The following is a 24,619-nucleotide window of genomic DNA, read 5'->3' on the forward strand; positions in this document are numbered from 1 at the left end:
GAATAGGATCTGCGAACTGGCGTGACCGAGCGAGCCGGCTATTTTGTTGTTGTTGTTTGCTTTTTAAATTTGATCCCTACTTCATTGCTTGTTTTGTTTTTTTGTTTTTCTTTGTTGTAATTTGGTGCCCCAGTTAGCAGTTTTTTGTTGTTGTTGTTTTGTTTTAAGTTTGACCTTTAATTGGTAGCCCTATTTATATGTAGTTATTTTTTATATAATTTGGCCTTCAGTTGTTAGTTTTTTTGTTTTTTTTATTTCTGTTTTTTTTTTAAATTTATCTCTAGTTCACAGTTTGTTTTGTTTTAGGGATGTTTTAATAATTCGATTACTATCAGCTGTTTTTTTTTTTTTTTTTTTTTGCTTTTTTAAGTTTGGCTCTTAATTGACAGCCCTTTTTTATGTTTTTTTTTATATATAAATTTGGCCTCCAGTACGTGGCCTTTCGGTATTCAGCTGTAGCTTGAACTATAGCATTAATGGCTGCAATTATGCAGTAATGATCTTTGTATATATGACACGTTTGCAACTTGCCATATGCCAACGATGAACCTGGTAAGTTTTAAGAGCTCATTGCAGATCTCTGTGGCCTGACATGGTTGGTTGTGAGATGGTGTGGCCTGATGGTGTGTTTTGCCTGTAATGGCCTCGGTTGACAGAATTTTGGTTGAAACTGGCTGAAAAACGCTGTTCTTGCTGAATTGTTGTGAGAGAAAAATATTGTTCCGGCTGAAAAAAGAAGTCAAACAAGCCGAATATGGGGTAAGCCGAACGGAGCCAATGGTTACCACCTGTATCCGAACCTGCACTTGTAGTATGGGCTATGAGATTTGCAATTTTTGGCCTTTCTAGATTTAATTTGTCTGTTAGTTTTCAAACATGTATTTTACCATCCTGTATAGCCCAGTTATTTGTTAGACAACAAAAAAAAAACAGCACAATACATATTTGGATGGCACAATTGGGCTTCATGAAGCCTGCGGATTCGACCTTTCCACCTAAGCAACCGGCCCACAAAAGCAACAAAACAGTAAAAAACAAGAAGGCGTAAGATTAAAATCCAATGGATCAAAATTTGTGTGTTGCGACGTGTTGAAACACTCGAATCTTTGCTATGCCGTGCATCGGTTGTTTTCATGGGCTGTAATCACGTTGGAAGCCTACAAAACAACCGAATGACAGGTAGACACTCCCACCTAGATTTGTCAACATTGTTCTTTAAGATCCCACCTAGATTTGACCCGATGATCCAAAAGCTCCTCTATGTCATGCTCATCGCCAAGCGCAAGCTCCGGCACTACTTCGACGCCCACCCTATGGTGGCCGTGTCTTCTAGTGGCTTGGGGGACGTCATCAACAACCGGGAGTCCACCGGCCGCATCGCCAAGTGGGGGCTCGAGCTCATGGGCCTCTACATCACCTACGCCCCCCCCCCCCCCCCCCCCCCCCCCCGCACCGCAATCAAGTCCCAAGCCCTCGCCGACTCCGTTGCGGAGTGGACCGAGGAGCAGGCCTCGACCGCCCCCCGTTAAGGTGGAGTATTGGACCATGTACTTCGACAGCTCCTTCACCCTTGAGGGGGCAGGCGCGGGGTTCTCCTCATATCCCCCAGCGGCGACAAACTAAGGTATGCCCTTCAACTCCACTTCCGGACCACTAACAACGTTGCAGAGTACGAGGCGCTCCTCCACGGTATCAGGGCGGCCGTCAAGCTCGGTGCTCGGCGCCTCTTCGTATGAGGAGACTCCGAACTGGTTATCAACCAAGTCATGAAGGAGTCAACTTGCCACGATGTGAATATGGAGGCCTACTGCACGGAGGTCCGGAAGCTAGAGGACAAGTTTGACAGCATCGATCTCCATCACGTCCTCCGGCGGGACAACGAGGAGGCTGACTCCTTGGTGAGGCTGGCATCCTCCCAGAAGCCCCCGTCGTTCGGAGTCTTCCTCGACAGCATATTTAGAACCCCCGCACGTCTCTAAGAACGTCGGAGAGATGGATCCAAAGTATATAGCCATTTGACACACATCAGAGGCGTGTCTTTTTGGTACATGCATGTCCATTTGACGCATCTCTAATTATACATTGTGACGATTCATGTTTTAGCGGAAAAAGATGTGCATGTCTTCTTTGTGTGTGATGCTGTCATGGTGTAGGAAACAACTATAATTACTGCAGGTAACCTCCCTGACAAGTGTTTTATTCATTACAATCTGCATAAGAAAGCAAACAGCAATGTCTGCATAGTAAATAAAGTAAAAATACAGGAGCATCACATCACATACCAAACACCCACAAGTGTTTGTTTATTGTAACAAACCTTAGGGAAAAGAAAGTGGCGGTGCCTGGCGGCACCAATACGGCTATATGGTAGTACATCTCAGTCGCGAAGGTTCCTCAGGATCATGGGAAGCCCGAACCTGGGCATCAGGGTGATCGCTTCCTTGGGTGCATGGACATACTTTGCCGAGAGCTCAAACGAGAACCTCTGAAGGATCATGGCGATCCCGATACGGGCCTCAAGCATTGCGAAGTTCTGGCCAATGCAGGCCCTAGGCCCCTGGGAGAAGGACAGCAGGGCATTCGGGGTGTTGCCAGCGCCTTTGGACACGCCGTGCTCGAACCTGGCAGGGTTGAACTCGTCGGCATCATGGCCCCAGACATCCTTGTCCCTGTGCAGCAACGCAATTGGTATCGATAGCATTGTTCCCTTGGGCACCCTTAAGCTGCCGAGCTGGATGTCTGAGCCTGTGCCCCTTCTTATCAACACCACGGGGCTGTAGAGCCTCAGTGACTCGAGAAGTACCATGTTAACCTGAACAGCAACAGCAACAGATGTCAATATAACATCATCCAAAATTGACTTGTCGTTTCGTCTGTACAGTTGGGGAAAGTGGGAAACCACTTTAATTTTGGAAGGGGATATATATGCGAGGTTTACCAGTTTGAGCTTGGTGACCATGTCCGGATTTGGCACTGCATTGCCACACTCTCTCAGCACCTCCTCCCTCAGCTTGTGTTGCCACTCGGGGTACCTGCTCAGCAGGAACATGGTCCAGGTGAGGAGGTGCGAGGTGGTGTCCTGCCCTGCGAAGAAGAAGGTCTTGCACTCGTCCACGATCTCCTGGGTTGTGAGCATCTGGTGCCCTTCTTGCTCCAGAGCGTGCGCTTCGAGCATGAGACCGAGGAGATCGTTGCAGTATCCATTGGTGTCCTTCTCAGCAAGGCGCCCTTCGATTATCGCCATGAGCATGCTCCTCACCTTCTGGTCCAGTTTTTCAACTCGTCGGCTGCTCTTGCTAGTTGGCAATTTCAGTTTCCTTCATGTATATATATGGAGATGAATTTGGATTGAGTTCATAATTTAGTAGTACTGTATTTGCTAAAGTCATTGCCTTTACACAAAGTAGCAAGCATTGCATGCAGTTGATTAGTTGAATAATCAGTGTTTACCTTGACAACCAGGAGCTGGGATATCAAGCGATGCTGAGAATGCGAGTTCTTGGAGCTCCTTCTGCGCGACGAACACCTCTTTGCCCTCCTTGTAGCTGCTCCCGAAGGCCGTGTGCGCGATCACATCTGAAGTCAGCTCTGAGAATTCACTGCAGAGTTCAATTTCAGCCTCATGGTTGGTATCCTGCTGTATCTGAGATTGCCATTGCTGCATCATACGCTGCGCCAAGTCTGCCATGACCACAGACATCTCCTGCGACATGATAATGCAATTATGTTTTTTTAAAAGAGATAAATTCTGCTTTGAAGAAAGCAATGTCCATACAGGACTGGGGATACCAGTTTAAAAAGGAAATCAAGTCAGCACTACTAATGCGATTATGTTAAATAAGTTAAGGAATTAAGGGACAAAATAAACTTAACCTAAAGAAAGCACTATATAAATCATTATGCAGGAGTAATTAATAATCACATTGTATTTGTATATGCAGTGGATCAGGTATGCTTGATCAGACGTCAGGCAGACCTTGAGCTTGTCGAGGTTGAAGGCCGGGTGCACCACCTTGCGGTGGCGTTTCCACTCTTCGCCGTTGGTGAGAACGAGACCCTTGCCAAGGAGTGCCTCCATGTTGGCGTTCAAGTAGTCCTTGGGGAACAGACCTGTCCTCTCCGCGAGCACCTGCTTCACCAGGTCCACCTCGGCGACGCAGATGGTCGGCACTGCGCCGAACCAGTACAGAAATGTCTTCCCTGAACGACAGACGACACACACATTTATGATGCAATTGCAATCAGGAATCAGATAGTGGATATATAAATATCCTATCATTCGATAATTCGAATAATGTCAAGATGAACATCACTTGCTAATTTATATACTGTTGTATAATTACAGATACGTACCGTAATCTGCCACCCATTTGCGGTACTGCGGCTGCACGATCGGGATGAAGTCATGGGAGCCGACGTCGAGTATGATCTTGCTCCCGGCTGCTTTCATCCGCTTGATCTCCGGCAGGGAGCCGACGAAGAACCTGTAGCTTGGACCCCCGACGCCCTGGCCCCTAAACCACCTGCTGACAGCATAGGGCTTCCACACCAGAAGGAACAGCACTCTGATCAGCAGCGTGGAGACAAGCACGGCCTGGAGGGCACCCAAGACTGAACCGATGGAAACATCCATTTTTTTTTATCTGCTGATGGATGCGTTTGCTCGTGTGGCTGTGTACGTATGAATGATCGAGCTGAAGATGTGTTGGTTATGAATGATCGAGCTGAAGATGTTTTGGTTGTGTTGGTGCGTGGTTTGATCCATGGAGTGGAGACTGGACAGGTATATATAGGACTTGGTTCAGCTTATTATTTGGCTTTGTGCGATGCTGAGATCAGAACTGACGTCACTACTGAAGATTGAGATAGGGCTAATGAACCACGTGCATAGCCAGCAGTACCAGTGACAGCTCTTTTAGAGAATGTGATCGACCACTGGCTGTGGCTATAGCCTACTATGTAACTAGTACGTACTTGTTTGATGAGCTCACAACTGATGACAGCGAATTGCATCGCCTTCTGTTGGACGTCCATGTTAACCAGTCCTGGCACTACTAGAAAGCAGCCAGCCTTAGGGCGCGTGTAGTTCCCAAAAATTTTTTGGTTTGGGTACTGTTTGGATACTGTAGCAATCCGTTTGTATCTTGTGATTAGTATCTAATTATGGACTAATTAGGTTCGAAAGTTTTGTCTCGTGATTTCTCATCTAACTGTGCAATTAGTTTTATTTTTCGTCTATATTGGGTTGAAAATTCGATGTGACACTTTGGGTTGAAAATTTTTAGAATCTAAACAGGGTCTTAATTTCTAGAAAGCCACAGTAAATCTGCTGGAATTTTTTTATTCGGGCTGGGCTGAGCTCTGCGTGTCTCTGTCCAAGTGAGCGCACCTGCTGCTTGGCCTGCACTTTTGTGGGCTGGGCTGCCCCTCTAAAAAATATCCATCAGATTGTTCAGACTAATCGGGTCTAAAATGGGCACGTGCTACGGTCTGCCTCAATCACACATAAGAAAATTTATGTCCAAGTGAGCGCACCTGCTGCTTCGCCTGCACTTTTGCGGGCTGGGCCGTCCCTCCAAAAAATATCCATCATATTGTTCAGAGTAATCGGGTCTAAAATGGGCACGAAACGTTATAACCTAGATTAGAAGTTACTTTGATGACAGCATGGGATATATCCTCGGGTCTAAAATGGGCACGAAACGTTATAACCTAGACTAGAAGTTACTTTGATGACAGCATGGGATATATCCTCGTCTTTAGAAGTTTATCCTTGACTTGCTTTTACTTACCACATTTAGGCTTCCATATTGTTCTTTTTCATATAATCTTTACCTTTCTTATATTAGCATAGGCTAGTTGATAGCAAATTGGTTCTAGATTGCGAAACCCGGGCTTTGGTAGGTACAGCACGATAGAAGAAAATTAAGATCACATCATGCTATATTAATTTACGGTTTTTCTAGTGAAATTCAAGTAGTGCCCTAGCACTACTCCAGCGAACTTGACGGAGGCGGGCAAAACACATTTTCTGAGGCGGGCAAGCAGTCCGCATGGAAGTTAATGCTTGCATTAATCCAGATTATCGGAGGCGATCAAATGCTCACCTCCGAAAATAAATTAAAAAAACAAAAGAAAAGAAAAGCCCGTCCACAACCCGTTAAGCCCATCAACGGGCCCACGTCGTCCTGGATCCGTAGCGGGGGCGTAGCTGCCTACATACGTGCCAACCGCGCAGCCAACCTGGATCCGCCGCCAGGGGTGCTCACTACTACAGAATGGACTTGTTGTCCCGGGCGGTAACGGTCTTTAGTCCCGGTTACCGCGCCGGGACAACGATCTCGGAACTAAAGGTGGAACCTTCAGTCCCGGGTCATCGAGCCAGGACTAAAGAGGGACCTTTAGTCCCGGTTGGTGTTACTAACCGGGACTAAAGGCCCTCCAGCCGAGCAAACCTGGCACACCCTTTAGTCCTGGTTGATAACCCCAACCGGGACTAAAGGTTCACCCTTTAGTCCCGGTTGGTAACCTCAACCGGGACTAAAGGTTCCTTTTCTTTTTCTTTTTTTTGTTTAATTTGTTTTCAGTTCAGTTACACATATTTTTTTAATATATAATATGTTTTATGTACGTATTCTACGCTGCTAATATAAATACATGCACGCATATAATTACATCTAATTCTCATCTCGAGCATTATTATATCCGAATAAAGTATGAAACTATATATATTATAGATATATATGTATTGTCGGTGTTTCGGACCGGGGGGTCCTCAACCGACTAGTGAATTTGAACTGCGTGCTCCTAATCTCGGATTGTGATGCAAAGAGACACAAGGTTTATACTGGTTCAGGCAATCGATGCCCTATGTCTAGTCTGAGAGATCGATCTTGTATTCCTTGCACCGAAGTGCTAGTAGTAGGGGGTTACAAGCACGGTGAGAGAGGAAGCTAGTCCTAGGTCTCGGCGAGGTGTCGTGTGGGCTGCTTGAGACGTTGCTCTCAGGCGGCTAGGATGTGTGTGTGTGTGTGTTACTAGGTGTTCTTCTCCGTCCGTTCTCCTCTTAGTGGCCCAAGTCCTCTCCTTTTATAGTTGAAGGGAGGACAAGGATAGTACATGTGCTAACTACACGGCGTCGTGCCAATAGGGGCGGCATGTCCGAGCCCTATGGCTTGTTCCTGTGGCAGCGTGGTCGTCGGAGTGGTCCGTCCTTGGAGCACTGGGGCGGCATGCTGGTCCCATCCGATCCTGTGCGTCGTGGGAGCCCCGGGACTGCCTCGGAGTGGGTGTGGTGGTGAATGTGCAAGCCGCTGTGGACTGAATGTGCGCGAGACCGAGGCTCGGTCGGTGCCGAGGCTGCACCGCAGTGGGGGGTCTCGGCGGACACGAACCCCGAGATAGCCGAGACCTTGGTGCACAGTGCCGAGGCCCCGAGAGGGCGGCTGATCTGGCGCGCTGGCTTGGAGGCGGTGATGACCCGGGCCAGTTTGTCCGTGCAATGTTGTTTTTGAGACGGGGATCGCAGGGCACAGTGTAGTGTGGGCGCTGATCGTGGGCACAACATTAGAACACAGTGGCCGGTAATCCCCGCCGTGCCCTGTCCCAGCCGGTATGGCGCTGATGTGACCTCAGGTCCCGTCGGCCATTCTGCGGTGTCGAGCCATCGTCCGGCTGAGATTGCAGGAGTGGTTGATGTATTAATAGGACATGACGTGCTGTCGGGAGGGTCGGTCGAGGCGGGGGGCGTCGGGCTATGGACGAACCAGCCTTGAGCGATACGGAGAATGAGGCCTCGCACGAGACAGAGATCGGACTCCTTGCCGAGGCCTTCCACGAGAGGCCTCGCGCGAGGTGGAGATTGCGTCAGGACGCCGAGACCTCCTGTGCGAGGCTCGAGGTGGGGCAGAGAGCCTGGTAGGCTCGGACGTGGCCGGTGAGGAGCCTACGGCTTAGCTTCTAGCTTTGCTTTCTGATGGGATTTAAGTGACCCTTTTGATGTTTGCTCGGGGTACCCGGTTCTATGGTACCCGACAGTAGCCCCTGAGCCCCCGGAGGAGTGCGTGCACTCTCCTAGGGGTTTGCTAAGGTTTGGTTTATAGCCGCTCCCATAGGAATTGGGTTTTGTTTCTTGAGGTTTCGGTGGGTGCGCGCGAGCGCACCCGCCGGGTGTAGCCCCTGAGGCCCTGGAGGAGTGGAGTTACTCCTCTAGGGGCTTTTTTCGTTTCACGTTTGAGTGAGGAGTTTTTATCGTATTTGTCGAGCCCACAAGTGCAAATTCGGGTCACGAGGGTCTCGGCGAGGTTGTAGGAAAAGCCCTCTAGCCTCCGCACGGAGCGAGAGGTCCGTCAGGGGTCCCCCTGGCTTTTGGTACGACCCTCATGCTTCCTTTTTGCTTGGAAGGAGGGGTGGAATGTGCCAAGCTACCCTCGATGGGCACGAGCGTGGGCACTTCTGGTGAGCTGTTATCGGGTGAGTTTGAGTGGAGGCCCGTGCCCCGTTCGCTAGGGGACGGCTAGTGGTCTAGAGACACACTCCAAGAGTACTAGAGGGTTTCTCTAGTAGGTGACGAGGCCATTCGCTAGGCCTCGGTGGCTCGGTGCCTCCCTACGGTGGGATCCCATTCGGAGACTTCCCTGCCGGTCTCGGACACAGCTTAGGACGCCCCGAGCGATTGTTCGCTCGGGCCTTGGCAATTCGTAGGCTCGCCCCAAAGTCATCCCTGACTCTGTTGCCCTAGGGCGGCTATCGAAACCTCTGAGGGCCCAGCCTTTGAACCCCTGGACTGTAACGGGCTCGGTGCCCTTTATTGTATTTGTAATGAAACTTCTAGCGTGAACATAGATTGTTTGTCTTTGTCTTGGGCGCAGGAAGAGCCCTCGAGCCTCTACCCGGAGCACGAGGGTGACCAGGGGTCCTCTGGCTTTTTTATTTGACTCTCTCATGTCCTTTTCGTTCGGACGGAGGGTTTGTTCGCCGAGCCCATTCGGGTGAGAGCCAGAGCCGCTGGGTCTCGGCATGGTTGCAGGAAGAGCCCCTAGCCCCTGCACGGAGCGAGGGGGCCGTCGGGAGCTTCCCTGGCTTTTTATATGCCCCTCGCGTGTGAGGGTTTGTTTGCCAAGGCCCCTTTGGGCGCGAGCCTGAGTCACGGGGTCTTGGCATATCTGCAGGAAGAGCCCCCTAGCCTCTGCATAGGGCGAGAGGGCCGTCAGGAGCTCCCCTGTCTTTTTGTACGACCCTCATGCTTCCTTTTCGCTCGAAAGGAGGGTTTGTTTTGCCGAGCCCCTTCGAGTGCGAGCCGAGGTCGCTGGGTCTCGGCAAGGTTGCAGGAAGAGCCCCTTAGCCTCTGCATAGGGCAAGAAGACCATTGGGGGTTCCCCTAACTTTTTGTACGACCCTCATGCTTCCTTTTCGCTCAGAAGGAGGGGTGGAATGTGCCTCGCTACCCTCGGTGGGTATGAGCGGTGGCACTTCCGGTGAGCTATTATTGGGTAAGTCCGAGTGGAGGCCCGTGCCCCATTCGCTAGGGGACGACTAGCAGTCTAGAGACACACTCCAAGAGTACTAGAGGGTTTCTCCAATGGGTGCCGAGGCCGTTCGCTGGGCCTCGGTGGCTCGATGCCTCCCTACGATGGGATCCCATTTAGAGACTTCCCTGCCGGTCTTGGACACGACTTTAGGCGTCCCAAGCATTTCGCTTGCTTGGGCCTTGGCTCCATATAGGCTCACCCATGGTCGTCCCTGACTCTATTATCCTGGGGCGGCTGTCGAAACCTCTTGGGGCCCAGCCTTCGAACCCCTAGACCATAATAGGCTCAGAGCCTAGTTCCTTCATATGAAAGGAATAGGCCGGGGGGAATATCTTCCCCATTGGCTCGGCAACGGGTGGCGTGCCTTTTGAGGCGGTTTCCTAGGGAGGCGAAACGACGCCTGCTACCATAGTGGCCAAGCGTGATGTGGTGGATGGGACGTAACTGTTCTCGCATTTAATGAGAAAGACGTGGGTGCGTGGGCCGACGAAATCGGCTCGTGGTTAACTGCGCCGGATCGAGGGGAAACTTCCCTGATTTCATTGTCCATTCGTTTCACCTTCCCCTTGCATAAATACCCAAAGAGTCTCGCCCCTCCTCACCTTACCTTGCCTGCATTAGCTCTACCTCCGTCGAGCCATCGCTAGAGCAGCGGGCGCCGGGAAGAAGAGGGGAGAAGAGTGAGCCTAGGGAGAAAGCGAGAGCGTGGGAGAGAGAGGAAAACTCACCGCCGCATCTGATCCCTCCATCGCACTCATGGCCGGTGACATCGTTGTTGTCGAGGCGGACCCCTGGGATCCATCGGACGTTACCGAGGAGATGCTTCAGTTGCTTGTCGACGGTGGACTCCTTCGCCCGGTGACGGACCCCACTAGGCCAGAGTGGATTGCTCCGTACGGCGAGCCAGAGCCGAGGCCTCACGACGGCTACGTTGTGAGCTTCGTCTCCTTTCACGAGCATGGCCTCGGTGTCCCAACGGATCGGTTCATGCGGGCGCTCTCGCACTACTACGGTGTGGAGCTCCACAACTTCAATCCCAACTCCATCGCTCAGGCGGCTATCTTCGTTGCTGTCTGCGAGGGGTACTTGGGGATTGCTCCCCATTGGGAGTTGTGGCTCCACCTGTTCTAGGAGGGGCACACCACCAAGCCGATGGGCACGTCGGGTATGAGGAAGGCGATAAGGGCCAGCGGCTGCACTCTCCAAGTGCGCCAGGACCGCCAACACCTCTACATCCCGGCCCAGCTCGTGTCCTCCAACCGCCGGTGGTACACAAGCTGGTTCTACCTTCGTAACGATGACGGAGGTCTTCCCCCTTACACTGGGCAGATTGTGGGGAGCTGCCCGGAGAGATGGAAGTACGGCATCCTAAAGGACGACCAGCCCAAGCTATAGCCGCTTCTAGAGGGGTTGGCGAGGCTGCGGGGCCATGGTATTACCGTGGCTGTGGTTGTGGCCGCCTTCCACCGCTGGAGGGTGCTGCCGCTAATGGCTCGGCGGCGGTGGCTATTCGAGATGAAGCCGGGTGAGCCCATTGAGGGCATCCGGATGTCCTCCTCTGCCCTTTTCGACAAGGAAATTCTTTGTCGGGTGGGGGAGACGGTAGAGGCAAAGCTGAGGGGCGGCAACTTGACCCCTATCGCGATGCGGCCGTCATGGGGGTTCCTCTCACTGGTAAGTCATGTGCCACTGTAGCCTCCGAGCCTCCTCAGTCTCCCCTTACCCCTTGTTCCCTTATGCGCGTCCGTCATTCTTGAAGGGGATGAGGGACGTGCGTTCCTCTCCGCCGCCCGTTCCTGAGGACACGAGGCGGTGGGCGATCAACCACGCGCACGCTGACGTGTAGAAAAAATAGAAAGATGCCAAGGCAGTGAAGCGCACAAAGCAAATCCTCGCACGTGAGGAGCTAGATAAGCGCCGCTGTCAACAAAGGAAGGATGGTCTCCTGTTGGAGGAGTCCCCGTTGCCGTCGCTGTCGATGGAGGCCTCGAACGGGGATGATTAGGGTGAGGTGGGGTGAGGTCATCTTGACCATCTCCTTAACGTAGTGGAGGTGGTGCCCGGGGCGTTGGCAAGCAGCTTGGCACTCCTGGGAGGAGGAGGAGAAGCGGACCCGGGGTCGGCGATTGCCCGCTCCGGGGCCGAGGCCGACACACCCGGGGCGTGGGCGTTGGGCAAACGCGCCGTCAGCCCGGTGGGCTCGACGACAATGGTGGAACAAGTGGCAGCGGAGGCGACGCTACCGCCCCCGCAGAGGACCGACAGGGCACCGGGGTCCTTTGAGGACCGGCCGGCGCCGATGGACACGGAGGCGATGCCTCTATCGCCGCCTCCACCTTTGTAGACGAGGTTTGCCGTGGCAAAGCGGTTGCCGCCCCATTCAAGGTAGGTGTATTTTTGGCAGGGTCATAGTGCCTTTCGTTCGCCTTTTGGTCTCGCGCTAACCTTGTAGGTTATTTTTCCTTAGTCGAAAGCGGCCCGTGGACGAGCTTCCCTTGGCGCCCCTTAAGGCGCTCAAGGTGAGCCCCGGCTCCTCCACCCACTGGGTGGCGGAGGCACAAGCCGCTATTCAATGCAGCGCGGTGTCGGCGAAGGCCGACCCGAAGGAGCCAGCCGCCCAAGGAGGGGCCGCTGAGGTGACCCCTACACAGATGAGGGAGGGAGTGCTTCCGCCCTGCGAGGGCGAGGCTCATGAGTCGAATGGGGCCGGTGTGCCCTTGGTTACCGAGGCCTTCGGGGTCTCCGAGGCTAAGGCGACGGAGGCCAGGGCGCCCAAGACCACCGAGACCGCAATGGCCGCGGTCGGTGTTTCTACGTCCACCGAGGCCACTGTGGCGGAGGCTGGAGCCCCCGAGACCGTTGAGGCCATAATTGCGGAGGCCGGAGCCCCCAAGATCACCAAGGCCATTGTGATGGGAGCGAGGCCATCTGTCCAGGAGGCGGAGATGAAGGCGGCAGAGGCCTCGGTGGCGCCCTTGGTTCAGGGCCCGCCGTTGTTGCGAGAGAGCGCCCGGGAGGCGGAGGTCTATCCGATCTCCTCCGATGATACTTCCTAGGCACGGGAGGTGGTCGACACCGAGGAGACCGGTGCCATGGAACAGCCAGTGCCGATCTTGGACAAGGGAAGCTCAGCCCTCGTGTGGGCGTGGCCCGAGCCTTGCGGGTGGGATCACCCGCGGGTACTGTGGTAGAGCCAGGACGACCCTAAGGGGGAGCCTCTGTTCACCCTCGAGGATGCAACCGAGGGCAGGCATTGGGGCACCTTTGAGCAATACTGCTAGCTAGCGGAGCAGTCGCTACGGACGGCGCTATCCATGGTGGCCGACGAACTGCCCAGAGTCGCCCAGGTTCGCGTTTTCCTTTCTCGTGCGATGTTGTCTTTTTTTGGGTTTTGTTGCAATCAATGACCCCTGTTCTGCTTCCCCAGGAGCTCGAGACCCGGTCCCTTGGGAAGTTGGTCTTTCTCCGGCGGGAGAGGGGCATCTGGGACCAGCTTCAGCGGCAGAAGGGCCTTCTTGCCGATGCCAACGAGCTCTTGTCAGCACGGAGCACGGAGGTAGAGGACCTCCGCCTTCGTTGTGCCGATGTGAAGGTCAAGGCGGCCATGGCCCAGACGCAGCTCGCCCCTCTGGCGGCGTAGGTCAAGGAGTTGGAGGAGGAGCTCACCCACACGGTCAGCGATCGGGATGCCTTTAGGGGCCGAGCCATTGAAGCTACGACCTCAGCCACGGCTCTCGCGGGGCAGCTGGGGGCGGAACAGAATGCACACCAGCTGACGAAAGGTGCCTTGGATGAGGCCCTTGCCATAGCTAAGGCCTCATGAACTGAGGCTATGGTTTGGAGGGGGATAGTCGAGGGTGAGTTTTAGTCCCCTCATTTTGTTTTCTTTTCCTTATGTTCGCTCCCTAACTCCCTTGTGTGATGCAGAGCTAGGGAATGAAGCTTCTAGGGCGCCCGAGGCTTCTCAGGTCGAGGCCTACCACTTGAAGGAGGAGGCTGAGGCCCTGCGCTGGAAGGAGAAAGCCAAGGCCTATTGGGTTGAGACCCGACGCTGGGAGCTGAAGGCCAAGGGTGAGTTCCGTGGGCTTCCGCTCCTAATTTAGGTTGTTTTTTTCCCTTGCTCAACCTTATTATGTTCTCTGTGGTGTAGAGTCAGAGGTGGAGGTTACTCGGGCAGCCGAGGCTTCCAGCGCGGTGCAGACGGTGCTCAAGACTGAGATCGGGGAGCACGAGGCACTAAAACGTGCCGTCCTTTCCGCCTACGAGGCCTTGGAGGTTGAGGGGGTTCAGTCAGGCAGCTCCCTAGGGAGCCGTTTGATTGCACTGAGCAGCCAGATGTGTGAGCGGCTCTGAGGAGCGCTGCACACGGGTGTCAAGCACGCGTTGGCCATCATCTCTTCTCACTACATCGGCATCGACCTCCTGGCCATCAGTGATGGGTATGTCCTGCCTGATGATGATGATGAGGCCAACGCGGCGGTCACAAAGCTGATGGAGGCGGTGGAAGGCCCTGGCATGGCGCTGGCGATGCTCTTCGAAGAGGAGGTGGTTCCTCCCTTACCATCTACTGGTGCTGAAGGGTTTGAGCCTTGACCTGGGCCCCAGGGGCCATGTAAAAATAGAGTAGGAATTATTTTTGTATCGTAACGCTTGTGGCCGTCGAGGCCTTTATTTTTGAAGTATTTGTGTTTCTTAGTTGTTTTTCTCATGTTTCTGAGCCTCTGCCCTCTGTTGCTCCTGATCAGATTTCATTTGCAAAACACCTCCTTGGGGCCTAAGCCGTCCCTTGGGCGAGAGGTAGTGAGGGAGTGCCGTAACCCAGAGGCGTAGGCCGTCTTGTGACTCTACCGGCCTCTTGCTTAGGAAACAGACTTTGGCCCGAGGGGTTTTTACAACCGATTTGCCAGAGCATGCTAGAGCCTTGGCGTAGGAATTTTTATGAAAAATGACTGAAGAATGGTGCATGGGACCTAGGGGGAGTCCCCCATCTAGCCCCCGAGGGAGGCTTGGTTCTGCTGAGGCAGAGCCGAGTCTCCCTTGCCATGTTATTGTATTGCCGAGACCCACGATGGGCTCGAGGGGTTTCTCAAAAAATTAGACCAACTAAATAACGCTTTTTAATTGTATTTCGAGAAACAACATATACAATGCTTGGAAATTTAGGGATAAAAGCGATGTAGCTGTTCTATGTTCCAAGCATTGGTGAAGATTTTGCCCTTCTCGTTGGCCAACTTGTAGGTCCTCGGCTTTAGTACTTGGGCGATGATGTACGTCCCTTCTCATGGTGGGGTCAGCTTGTGGTGGCCCTTGTTGCTCTGTGCTAGCCTCAATACCAGGTCGCCTACCTTCAAGTTTCGCCTTCGGACGCATCGGGCCTGATAGCGCCGTAGGCTCTACTGGTATTTGGCCGAGTGTAGTAGCGCGACGTCTCAGGCTTCCTCCAGTTGATCGAGGGCGTCCTCTCAGGTGGTGTGGTTACTTTGTTCGTTATAGGCTTGTAGCCTCGGGGAACCATATTCCAAGTCAGTGGGGAGGATGGCCTCGGCCCCATAGACCAAGAAGAAAGGCGTGAACCCCGTGGCTCGGCTTGGAGTGTTCCTCAGGCTCCAGATGACCGATGGGAGTTCGGTGAGCCATTTCTTGCCAAACTTTTTCAACCGGTTGTGAATCCTTGGCTTGATGCCTTGTAGGATCATGCCATTGGCACGCTCTACTTAGCCGTTGGTCCTTGGGTGTCCTACGGCTAACCAGACCACATGGATGTGGTGGTCATCACAAAATGTCAGGAACTTTTTGCCGGTGAACTGTGTCCCGTTGTCGGTGATGATGGTGTTGGGGACTCCAAATCTGTGGATAATGTCAGTGAAGAACAGCACTGCCTGCTCGGATTTGATTCAATTGATTGGACGAGCCTCGATCCATTTGGAGAACTTGTCGATTGATACCAGTAGATGGGTGTAGCCTTCGAGGGCCTTTTGCAGAGGCCCGACCATGTCGAGCCCCCATATGGCAAACGGCCACCTGATGGGGATGGTTTGGAGGGCCAGGGCCAAGAGATGTGTTTGTCGAGCATAGTACTGACATCCTTTGCATGAGCGTACTAGCTTGGTGGCGTCGATGACCGCCGTCGGCTAGTAAAACCCTTGGCAGAAAGCATTTCCTACGAGCATCCGAGGCGCCGCATGGTGCTCAAGGCGCCTGCGTGCAAGTGCTAAAGCAGGGCTCGGCCCGCCTCGGCAATGATACATCGTTGGAGGACACCTGAGGGACTTTGCCTGTACAATTTGTCATTGTAGAGGATGTAGGTCTTGGCTCGGCGCGCAAGCCGTCGTGCTTCAGTCCTGTTGCTAGGAAGCTCCCCCTGATCAAGCCAATTGAGGAACGAGATTCGCCAATCCGCGTCCTAATCAGTCTGCGGAGGCTCGGTGTTGACTTCCATGACCTCAGGCTCGGTCGAGGGGGTCTCGGTAGCAGAGGGGGCGTCGAGCTTCGCCGTGGTTTCCACAGGTGGGCCCTCCTCTGTTATCAAGGTGTAGTCAATGGAAGGTTTGTGGAGGTCTCTGGCAAAGACGTTCGGGGGGACCAGGGCCCGTGCCGAGGCCATCTTTGCCAGCTCATCGGCGGCCTCGTTGTACTTCCACGCGATGTGGTTTAGTTCGAGGCCATCGAACTTGTCTTCTAGGTGACGTACCAACTTGCAGTAAGCCTCTATTTTGGGGTCGAGGCAATTTGACTCCTTCATCACTTGATCTATGACGAGCTGCGAGTCGCCTCGGACATCGAGACACTGTGCCCCAGGTTCAATGGCGACTTGTAAGCCATTGATGAGGGCCTCGTACTCAGCCATGTTGTTGGAGGCAGCGAAGTGGAGCCGCACCATGTAGCGCATGTGTACTCCGAGGGGCGAGATGAAGAGTAGTCTCGCGCCTACCCCGGTCTTCATCAGGGATCCGTCGAAGTACATGGTCCAACACTCCGTCTAAATTTGAGCAGGTGGTAGTTGGGTGTCTGTCCACTCAGCCATGAAATCGGCCAAGACCTGAGACTTGATCGCTTTTCGAGGCACAAAAGTCAAGGTTTCCCCCATAAGCTTGATGGCCCACTTGGCTATCCTGCCTGAGGCCTCCCGGTTATGAACTATCTCCCCTAGGGGAAAAGATGATACCATAGTCACTAGGTGAGACTCGAAATAGTGACGCAGTTTGCGTCGGGCTAGGACCATGGCGTAGACCAGCTTCTGGATATGGGGGTAGCGTGCTTTGGTCTCGAAGAGCACCTCACTGATGAAATAAAGAGGTCGTTGGGTGGGCAGAGCATGCCCCTCTTCCTGCCTCTCTACTACTATGGTAGCGCTGACCACTTGGGTCATTGCAGCGACGTAGAGTAAGAGGGCCTTGTCCCTGGTCGGGGGTACCAGGATGGGAGGATTCGTGAGCAGCGCTTTGAGTCTGTCGAGGGCTTCTTCGACCTCGGGGGTCCAAGAAAAATGCTCGGATTTTCTCAAGAGTCGGTACAGAGGCAGACCCTTTTCGCCGAGGCGCGAGATGAAGCGGCTCAAGGCCACAAGACATCCCATAACCCTCTGTACACCCTTGAGGTCTCTGATTGGACCCATGCTAGTTATGGCCGAGACCTTCTCCAGGTTGGCTTCGATGCCGCGTTCCAAGACCATGAATCCCAAGAGCATGCCTTGGGGGACCCCGAATACACATTTCTTGGGATTGAGCTTGATGCCCTTCTCTCTAAGGCATCTCAAGGCTATCCTCAAGTCATCGATGAGGTTCTCGGCCTTTCTGGTTTTTACCATGATGTCGTCCACATAGGCCTCGACGGTCCGCCCAATGTGGTTGCCAAAGACCTAGGTCATGCACCGCTGGTACATGGCCCCTGTGTTTCTGAGGCCGAAAGGCATAGTCACGTAGCAGTACATGCCGAATGGTGTGATAAAAGAAGTTGCAAGCTGGTCAGACTCCTTCATCTTGATTTGATGGTAACTAGAATACGCATCAAGGAAAGACAGGGTCTCGCACCCTACGGTGGAATCAACGATTTGATCAATTCGGGGTAATGGGAAGGGGACTTTTGGATAGGCTTTGTTCAAACCAGTGTAGTCTACACACATCCTCCATTTCCCACTTTTCTTCTTGACTAACATGGGGTTAGCCAACCACTCTAGGTGGGACACTTCTCTGATGAACCTAGCCGCTAAGAGTTTCTACACCTCCTCATCGATGGCCCTATGCTTTTCCTCATCGAAGCAGCGTAGGCATTGCTTCACCGGTCTAGAGCCGGCCCGGATGTCCAAGGCGTGCTCGGCGACCTCCCTTGGTATGCCCAGCATGTTCGAGGGACTCCATGCGAATATGTCGGCATTTGCACGAAGGAAGTCGACGAGCACGGCTTCCTATTTAATATTGAGGGTGGCGCTGATCCTCAGCACCCGGTCGTTGGGGCAGGCGGGGTTGACCGGGACAAGCTTGATGGCCTCTGTGGGCTCGAACGTCCCTGCACGACGCTTGGAGTCAGGCACCTCGCCACTGAATTGGTCGAGGTTAGCGATGAGGATCTCAGCCTCGGCGAGGGCCTCGGTGTACTCGATGCATTCGATGTCACAGTCGTATGCATGTTCGTACGTGGACTCAATCGTGATAATACCGCTGGGGCTTGGCATCTTGAGCTTGAGGTAGGTATAATTGGGAACTGCCATGAACTTGGCGTAACACGGCCACCCTAAGATGGCATGGTTGGTTCCTCCGAATCCGACCACCTCGAAGGTAAGGACTTCCTTGCAGTAGTTGGAGGGGGTGCCAAAGCAGACGGGAAGGTCGATGCACCCAAGGGGTTGCGTGCGTTTCCCTGGCACGATGCCGTGGAAGGGTGCGACGTTGCCTCGGAGCATCGATTGGTCGATCTCCAAGAGCTCTAGGGTGTTGGCGTATAGGATATTGAGGCCGCTGCCTCCGTCCATCAACACCTTGGAGAGTCGGGTGTTGCCGATGATGGGGTCGACAACAAGTGGGTACTGCCCAGGATTCGGAACATGGTCGGGGTGGTCGTCTCGATCAAAGGTGATCGCCTCTCAAGACTAGTCAATGTACCAGGGAGTGGCCACCTTGACCGAGAAAACCTCTCGGTGTTCCCTCTTTTGCTGCCGCGCCATAAGGCACGCCGAGGGTCCACCGAAGATCATGAAGACATTGTGTACCTCGGGGAACCCGTCGTCCTTGTCATCGTCTCGACCGCCAGCGCCCTTCTGCTTAGCGTCGTCGTCGGGGGGCCCGAGCCTGGCGTAGTAACACCATAGCATGGAGCAATCCTCGAGGGCGTGCTTGATCGGGCCTTGGTGGTAAGGGCAGGGTTTCTTAAGCATGTCGTCGAAAGGCCTAGGGCCTTTGAGGCCTTAGGGATTCTTACGTTCTACGGCCATGACCAGATCGGCCCCCAGGACCTCCTGCTTCCCTAGGTGCCCCTTCTTCTTTCTCTTGGGGAGGCAGGAGGCCGAGGCCTCGGGGGCCTCACCCCTCTGCTTACCTTTGGCGTCGCTGTCGAGGAAGATGGCTCCAACAGCCTCCTCACCCGAGGCAAAGTTGGTGGCGATGTCGAGGAGCACGACAGCTGAGCGTGGTGTGTTTCGACCTAACTCTTGAACCAAGTCTCGGCAGGTGGTGTCGGAGAGGAAAGCCTGGACGATCTCTGAGTCACCGATGTTGGGCAACTCGATGCACTGTTTGGTGAAGCGCCGGATGAAGTCTTGAAGAGACTCGTCCGATTTCTAGTGACAGTTTTTATGATCCCAGGAGTTCCCAGGGCACACGCATGTGCCTTAGAAGTTCCCGACAAAGATCCTAACCAAGTCGCGCCAGTCGTGGATTTGTGAGGGAGGAAGGTGCTCGAGCCAGGATCACGCTGAGTCTGACAAGAGCAAGGGGAGGTTGCAGATGATGAGTAGGTTATCATCCATGCCACCTAGCTGGCAGGCCAGGCGGTAATTAGCAAGCCAGAGTTCAGGGTTGGTCTCGCCGCTATACTTCATGAGATTGGCTGGTTGCTGAAACCGGGCCGGGAAAAGAGCAGTGCGGATGGCCCTGCTGAAGACCCGAGGGCCTGGCGGTTTAGGAGAAGGATTGTGGTCCTCCTTGCTGTCATAGCGGCCGCCTCGGTGTGGGTGGTAACCCCGAGCGGGCCCCTCGTTGTCGTGGCGTTGTCGCCTACTGACCACCTCATGGTCTCCCTGCACCTCACATCAATTGCCGAGGTGGTCAAGAAGCACAGGGGCCCTGTGGGCTATCGGTGCTCGAGCGGGCTCGGGATGAACCGAGGCTTCCCTATCCTGCCGGGGCGGTGCTACGGACAAGTTCGAGGTGCCCCCATGCCGTTGAGAGGCGAAACTTTCAGCCTACTATACCATGGCAGTCTCTAGGAGATCTCGGAGCTTGCTGCGGACCCGCTGCCCCTCCGTGGTAGAAGGCTCGGGCATTGCGCGGACCAGCATTGCCGCAGCCGTGATGTTCTGGCTAGCGCGATTGAAGACTAGGGGTTGCTCACTCCCTTCGTCGTCGTGGATGCGGTGATGCACATCGCGGGCCCTCCGTCAGGCTCCTCCGCCTTCGCCGCGACCTCGCTGCTCCTGTTCGAGAGAGTCTCGAAGCTACTATAGAAGAAGTCGGTCTTGTTCGACCTTGGCCTAGAGCTCATGGAGTTGTTCAAGGTCTGGGCGTTGAGGTCACGCAAGAGCGGGGTTCTTGTTTCGTGCGACCGGCAGGACAATGAGCGGAGGTGTGGCGGCACCTGTACCTGGGCAAAGCGGGGAACGACTGCCCGCCCCCTCGTCCTCCTTGCCCACCCTCAGCATCCTGAGCTCGACATGAAAACACTCACAAGTGGGGTCATAGGTGCCCTCGTTGTCGGAGTGGGGTCGTAGGTGCCCTCGTTGTCGGAGTTGGAGTAGCCGAAGCAGTAGTCGCTTGCGGCTAGGAAACGGCGCATAGCTCCAGGGTTGTGGAGTCCAAAGAAATCCATTTTAGGCCATGCCTCGTCCTCCTCCGAGGAGTCAACATGGGCGTCTAGGTCGAGAGCGAAGCGCTGGCGGTGTCCCAAGGCATCCTCGTGAGCGACAGTGTAAGTGTAAGCATAAGAGGCGGCGGCATTTCTCAACCCAAAGGGGTATGGGGATGGTGCCGCCACCGGGCTTTGCTCTGCCAGAGTTGGGTTCTCAGGGGGTGGTGGAGCGGAGCTTGATGACTAGGTGTTGCCACGTTCCACTGGTGTTTTTCCCTTGTCCAAGCTCAGGCTAGATAGGTCCCCGACCAGGGACCTTGTGCCAACAACTGGTTGTAGGATATCGGCGGGGAGCGGCGTGTCGCCCTAGATTCACGTAGCATCAGGGTGATCTTGCTCATGTCGTGCCTAGCGAGTGTGGTGAGAGCGGCCGCCCGGGCGCCGCCTGCGCCTGGGCTACCGGTGCGTGACTTCGTCGTCGGTTGGTGGGGCTCAAGGAGCAAGAAGTACCATGTCGTACTCATGCCCTAGAGACATGAGCTCTAGGCTCCCAAACCAAACCACCATGCCGAGACGCAATGGTCGTATGGGGTTTGCCATCCGAAACTTGCTGGGATGACGAAACTGACACGCAGAGGTCCCCTACCTGGCGTGTCAACTGTCGGTGTTTCGGACCGGGAGGTCCTCAACCGACTAGTGAATTTGAACTGCGTGCTCCTAATCCCAGATGGTGATGCAAAGAGACACAAGGTTTATACTGGTTCAGGCAATTGATGCCCTACGTCGAGTCTGAGAGATCGATCTTGTATTCCTTGCACCGAAGTGCTAGTAGTAGGGGGTTACAAGCACGGTGAGAGAGGGAGCTAGTCCCAGGTCTTGGCAAGGTGTCGTGTGGGCTGCTTGAGACGTTGCTCTCAGGCGGCTAGGATGTGTGTATGTGTGTGTGTTACCAGGTGTTCTTCTCTGTCTGTTCTCCTCTTAGTGGCCCAAGTCCTCTCCTTTTATAGTTGAAGGGAGGACAAGGACAGTACATGTGCTAACTACATGGCGTCGTGCCAACAGGGGTGGCATGTCCGAGCCCTATGGCCTGTTCCTATGGTGGCATGGTTGTCGGAGTGGTCCGTCCTTGGAGCACTGGGGCAGCGTGCTGGTCCCTTCTAATCCTGTGCGTCGTGGGAGCCCCGAGACTGCCTCGGAGTGGGTGCGGCGGTGAACATGTGAGCCGCTGTGGACTAACTGTGCATGAGACCGAGGCTCGGTCGGTGCTGAGGCTGCACCGCAGTGGGGGGTCTCGCCGGACATGAACCCCGAGATAGCCAAGACCTTGGTGCATAGTGCCAAGGCCCTAAGAGGGTGGCTGATCTGGCGTGCTAGCTTGGAGGAGGTGATGACCCAGGCCAGTTTGTCCGTGCAATGTTGTTTTTGAGGCGGGGATCACGGGGCACAGTGTAGTGTGGGCGCTGATCGTGGTTATAGCGTTAGAACACAGTGACCGGTTGTCGACGAAATATGGTCGGTAGTCTACCTAGGGGTATGCCCAAGGTAGTAGATTGTCGGCAGACAGATGCGCAAGCCACAAACAAGACGGTGACGCAAGACGGACACGAGGTTTTATCTAGGTTCGGCCACCAAGAAGGCGTAATACCTACGTCCTGCGTCTGATTTGTATTGCTGTATGTCAATGAGAGATGTTTTTTAGAGGGATCCCCTGCCCGCCTTATATAGTCCGGGGGGTAGGGTTACAGATCTGGAAACTAATCCTAGTCAGTTACAATTGCCATATGTGGCCGGATAAGGATTCCTATTCTAACCGACCAGGATCCTGCTTGATTGCCAAATCTGCCTTGACTCCTTGCGCGGGACTCCAACCAGGTTGGCTGGGCCGCACATCATCTTTCGGATGGACCGGACCCATCAATCTGGGCCAGCCCAAGCTTAGCCGTAAGGGTATAGGGGTTAATACCCCCACAGCTAGTCCCCGAGCACCATGTATTATGCTGTGACATGCCATTTCGACCTTCTCCGACAAGTAAGGCTCGAGTCCTTGACATCTCTTGACCACCGTCGTCACTGGAGAAATAGGTTGTCTGAAGAATGTCTTGTGCTCTTAAGAAAAAAGAAAAAGATTTTCATCCCGGGAAGTGTGCCCACTTGTATTTCTGAAAAGAAATGTAAGTGCGTCTTGAAGCGTAGCATCTTGATCATCAGAGACGTAGTGGTCGAAAAACAAGCACATTCACCGCAAGGTGAAGTGTGCCCACTTAGTCCCCGAGCCTGGTAGTAGGTGACATAGGCATGTGGTGCCAGGGTCTAAAAAGAATTCCCAGTTAAGTTGAGAACCCAATCGTCGTACAGGCGATATGAGATGCACCGGCAGGTGCATCGTACCGATGTAGTCCCCGAGCTTGCTGGAAGGCGAAGTATGAGCCTTGTAGCAAGGTCTAAATAAATGTCTCTCAACTGTATGTGAGTACAAATCACATGTAGCCAAGTTAAACGATTCTCCGAGCTGTGGTCGGGACAGTCCCCGAGCACGATAGTAATCCTTACAATCATTCAAAGCATAGGGGTCGATTAAAACACATTCACCTCAAGGTGAAGTGTGCCCACTTAGTTCCCGAGCCTGGCAGTAGGTGACACAGGCATGTGGTGCCAGGGTCTAAAAAAGAATTTCCATCGAAGTTAAAAATTCAATCGTTGTACAGGTGATACGAGATGCACCGGCAGGTGCATCGTACCGATGTAGTCCCCGAGCTTACTGGAAGGCGAAGTATGAGCCTTGTAACAAGGTTTAAATAAATGTCTCTCAACTGTATGTGAGTACAAATCACATGTAGCCGAGGAGAACCCTTCTCTGAGCAGTGGTCGGGATAGTCCCCGAGCACATCAGTTGTCGGAGCAGTCCCCAAGCACGACAGTGGTCAGAGTAGTCCCCGAGCACGTTAGTGGTCGGAGCAGTCCCTGAGCACTTCAGTGGTCTGGGCGGTCCACGAGCACGGCAGTGGTCTAGGCGGTCCACAAGCATGGCAGTGGTCTAGGCAGTCTCCAAGCATGGTAGTGGTCTGGGCGGTCCTAGAGCATTATAAGAGTCTAATCCATCCTTGAGCGCAAAACAGGCATCGAAAACACGAACGCCATTGATGTATTTATTTGGTGTATTTATTTATCTCCATTCTCTACCAAGTCCAGTCTGACACTCCTGGTCAAAAATGTAGATGGGTATAGTATGTCATTCTGTCTTCTTACTCTTTTCTGGCAAACAATCACTTGGCACCTGTATGGAGGTGCGTCAGTGTGGGCCCTCTTACACTATCAACAAAGAGGCGCGTACACTGGTAATGAAGGAGCGCGTTTATTGGCGTAGATCTCGAGGTTGTATGAACAACCATCTACGGCGCGTGCGCACGACTCCTAATAATCTCGGGCGGACGAAACGACGGAGCTCTTTGTTTTATATAATGTAGATCTGGTAAGTTACTCACACCGTTCCCCATTGTCATTCGCTGCCGCAACCTTCTTCTTCCTCTTACCAAACCCTATTCCTCCGAAAATCATTGCCAACCCCCTCGCCACCGCATCCACCCCCTTAGTACGGATAGGCTAATGGCGAAGAGAGACGCCCAGAAGAAAGGTGGAGTCATGGCAAAGGAGTGGTGGAAGTCGCAGAGCAATGAGCAAACCATCGAAGACCTCATCGCCATGGGAGTGCTCCACAACAAGGCACTCGCGGGATGGCATGCGCCGGAAGGAGAAAGCTTCCCCGATCCACAACCAGGTGAGATTGTGGTTTTCAAAGACTTCTTCAAACAGGGTTTTGGGATTCTAGTGCACCCTTTCCTTTAGGGTCTCTGCTTGTATTATGAGATTGGGATTTGCAATCTGCATCCCAACTCGATTCTTCTTGTCTCCACCTTCATCCATCTCTACGAGTCTTATGGTGGCTTCCAGCCCCATTTTGACCTCTTTCGCCACCTGTTCTGTCTTCAAAAGAAAGGGAGCAGTGGCTCGAAGATAGCCAGAGGCGTCTACCTAAATCTGCGTGACGGCATGAAAGCCCAATACTTGCACTACCCCTAGAACACCTCACTGGA

General features: G+C 53.6%; 2 protein-coding genes and 1 pseudogene across 2 annotated transcripts; 1 reads left to right on the forward strand and 2 right to left on the reverse strand.

The window, feature by feature from the left end:
* Positions 1 to 2,120: 2,120 nt before the first annotated feature.
* Positions 2,121 to 4,698, reverse strand: LOC136458237 (cytochrome P450 709B2-like; annotated as a pseudogene).
* A 7,041-nt stretch (positions 4,699 to 11,739) lies between these two features.
* Positions 11,740 to 13,883, forward strand: LOC136460586 (uncharacterized). The gene is made up of 4 exons (XM_066460229.1): positions 11,740 to 11,870; positions 11,983 to 12,553; positions 13,499 to 13,601; positions 13,681 to 13,883. Exons 1-4 carry the CDS (start codon positions 11,740 to 11,742, stop codon positions 13,881 to 13,883), a joined length of 1,008 nt encoding a protein of 335 aa, XP_066316326.1.
* Positions 13,884 to 17,934: 4,051 nt separating this feature from the next.
* On the reverse strand, positions 17,935 to 18,498 carry LOC136460587 (uncharacterized). Its single transcript, XM_066460230.1, has one exon. The coding sequence runs from the start codon at positions 18,496 to 18,498 to the stop codon at positions 17,935 to 17,937; it is 564 nt and encodes a 187-aa protein (XP_066316327.1).
* Between the last annotated feature and the right edge of the window lie 6,121 nt (positions 18,499 to 24,619).

Source organism: Miscanthus floridulus, chromosome 6, assembly GCF_019320115.1.
Source record: "Miscanthus floridulus cultivar M001 chromosome 6, ASM1932011v1, whole genome shotgun sequence".
Classification (NCBI taxonomy): domain Eukaryota; kingdom Viridiplantae; phylum Streptophyta; class Magnoliopsida; order Poales; family Poaceae; genus Miscanthus; species Miscanthus floridulus.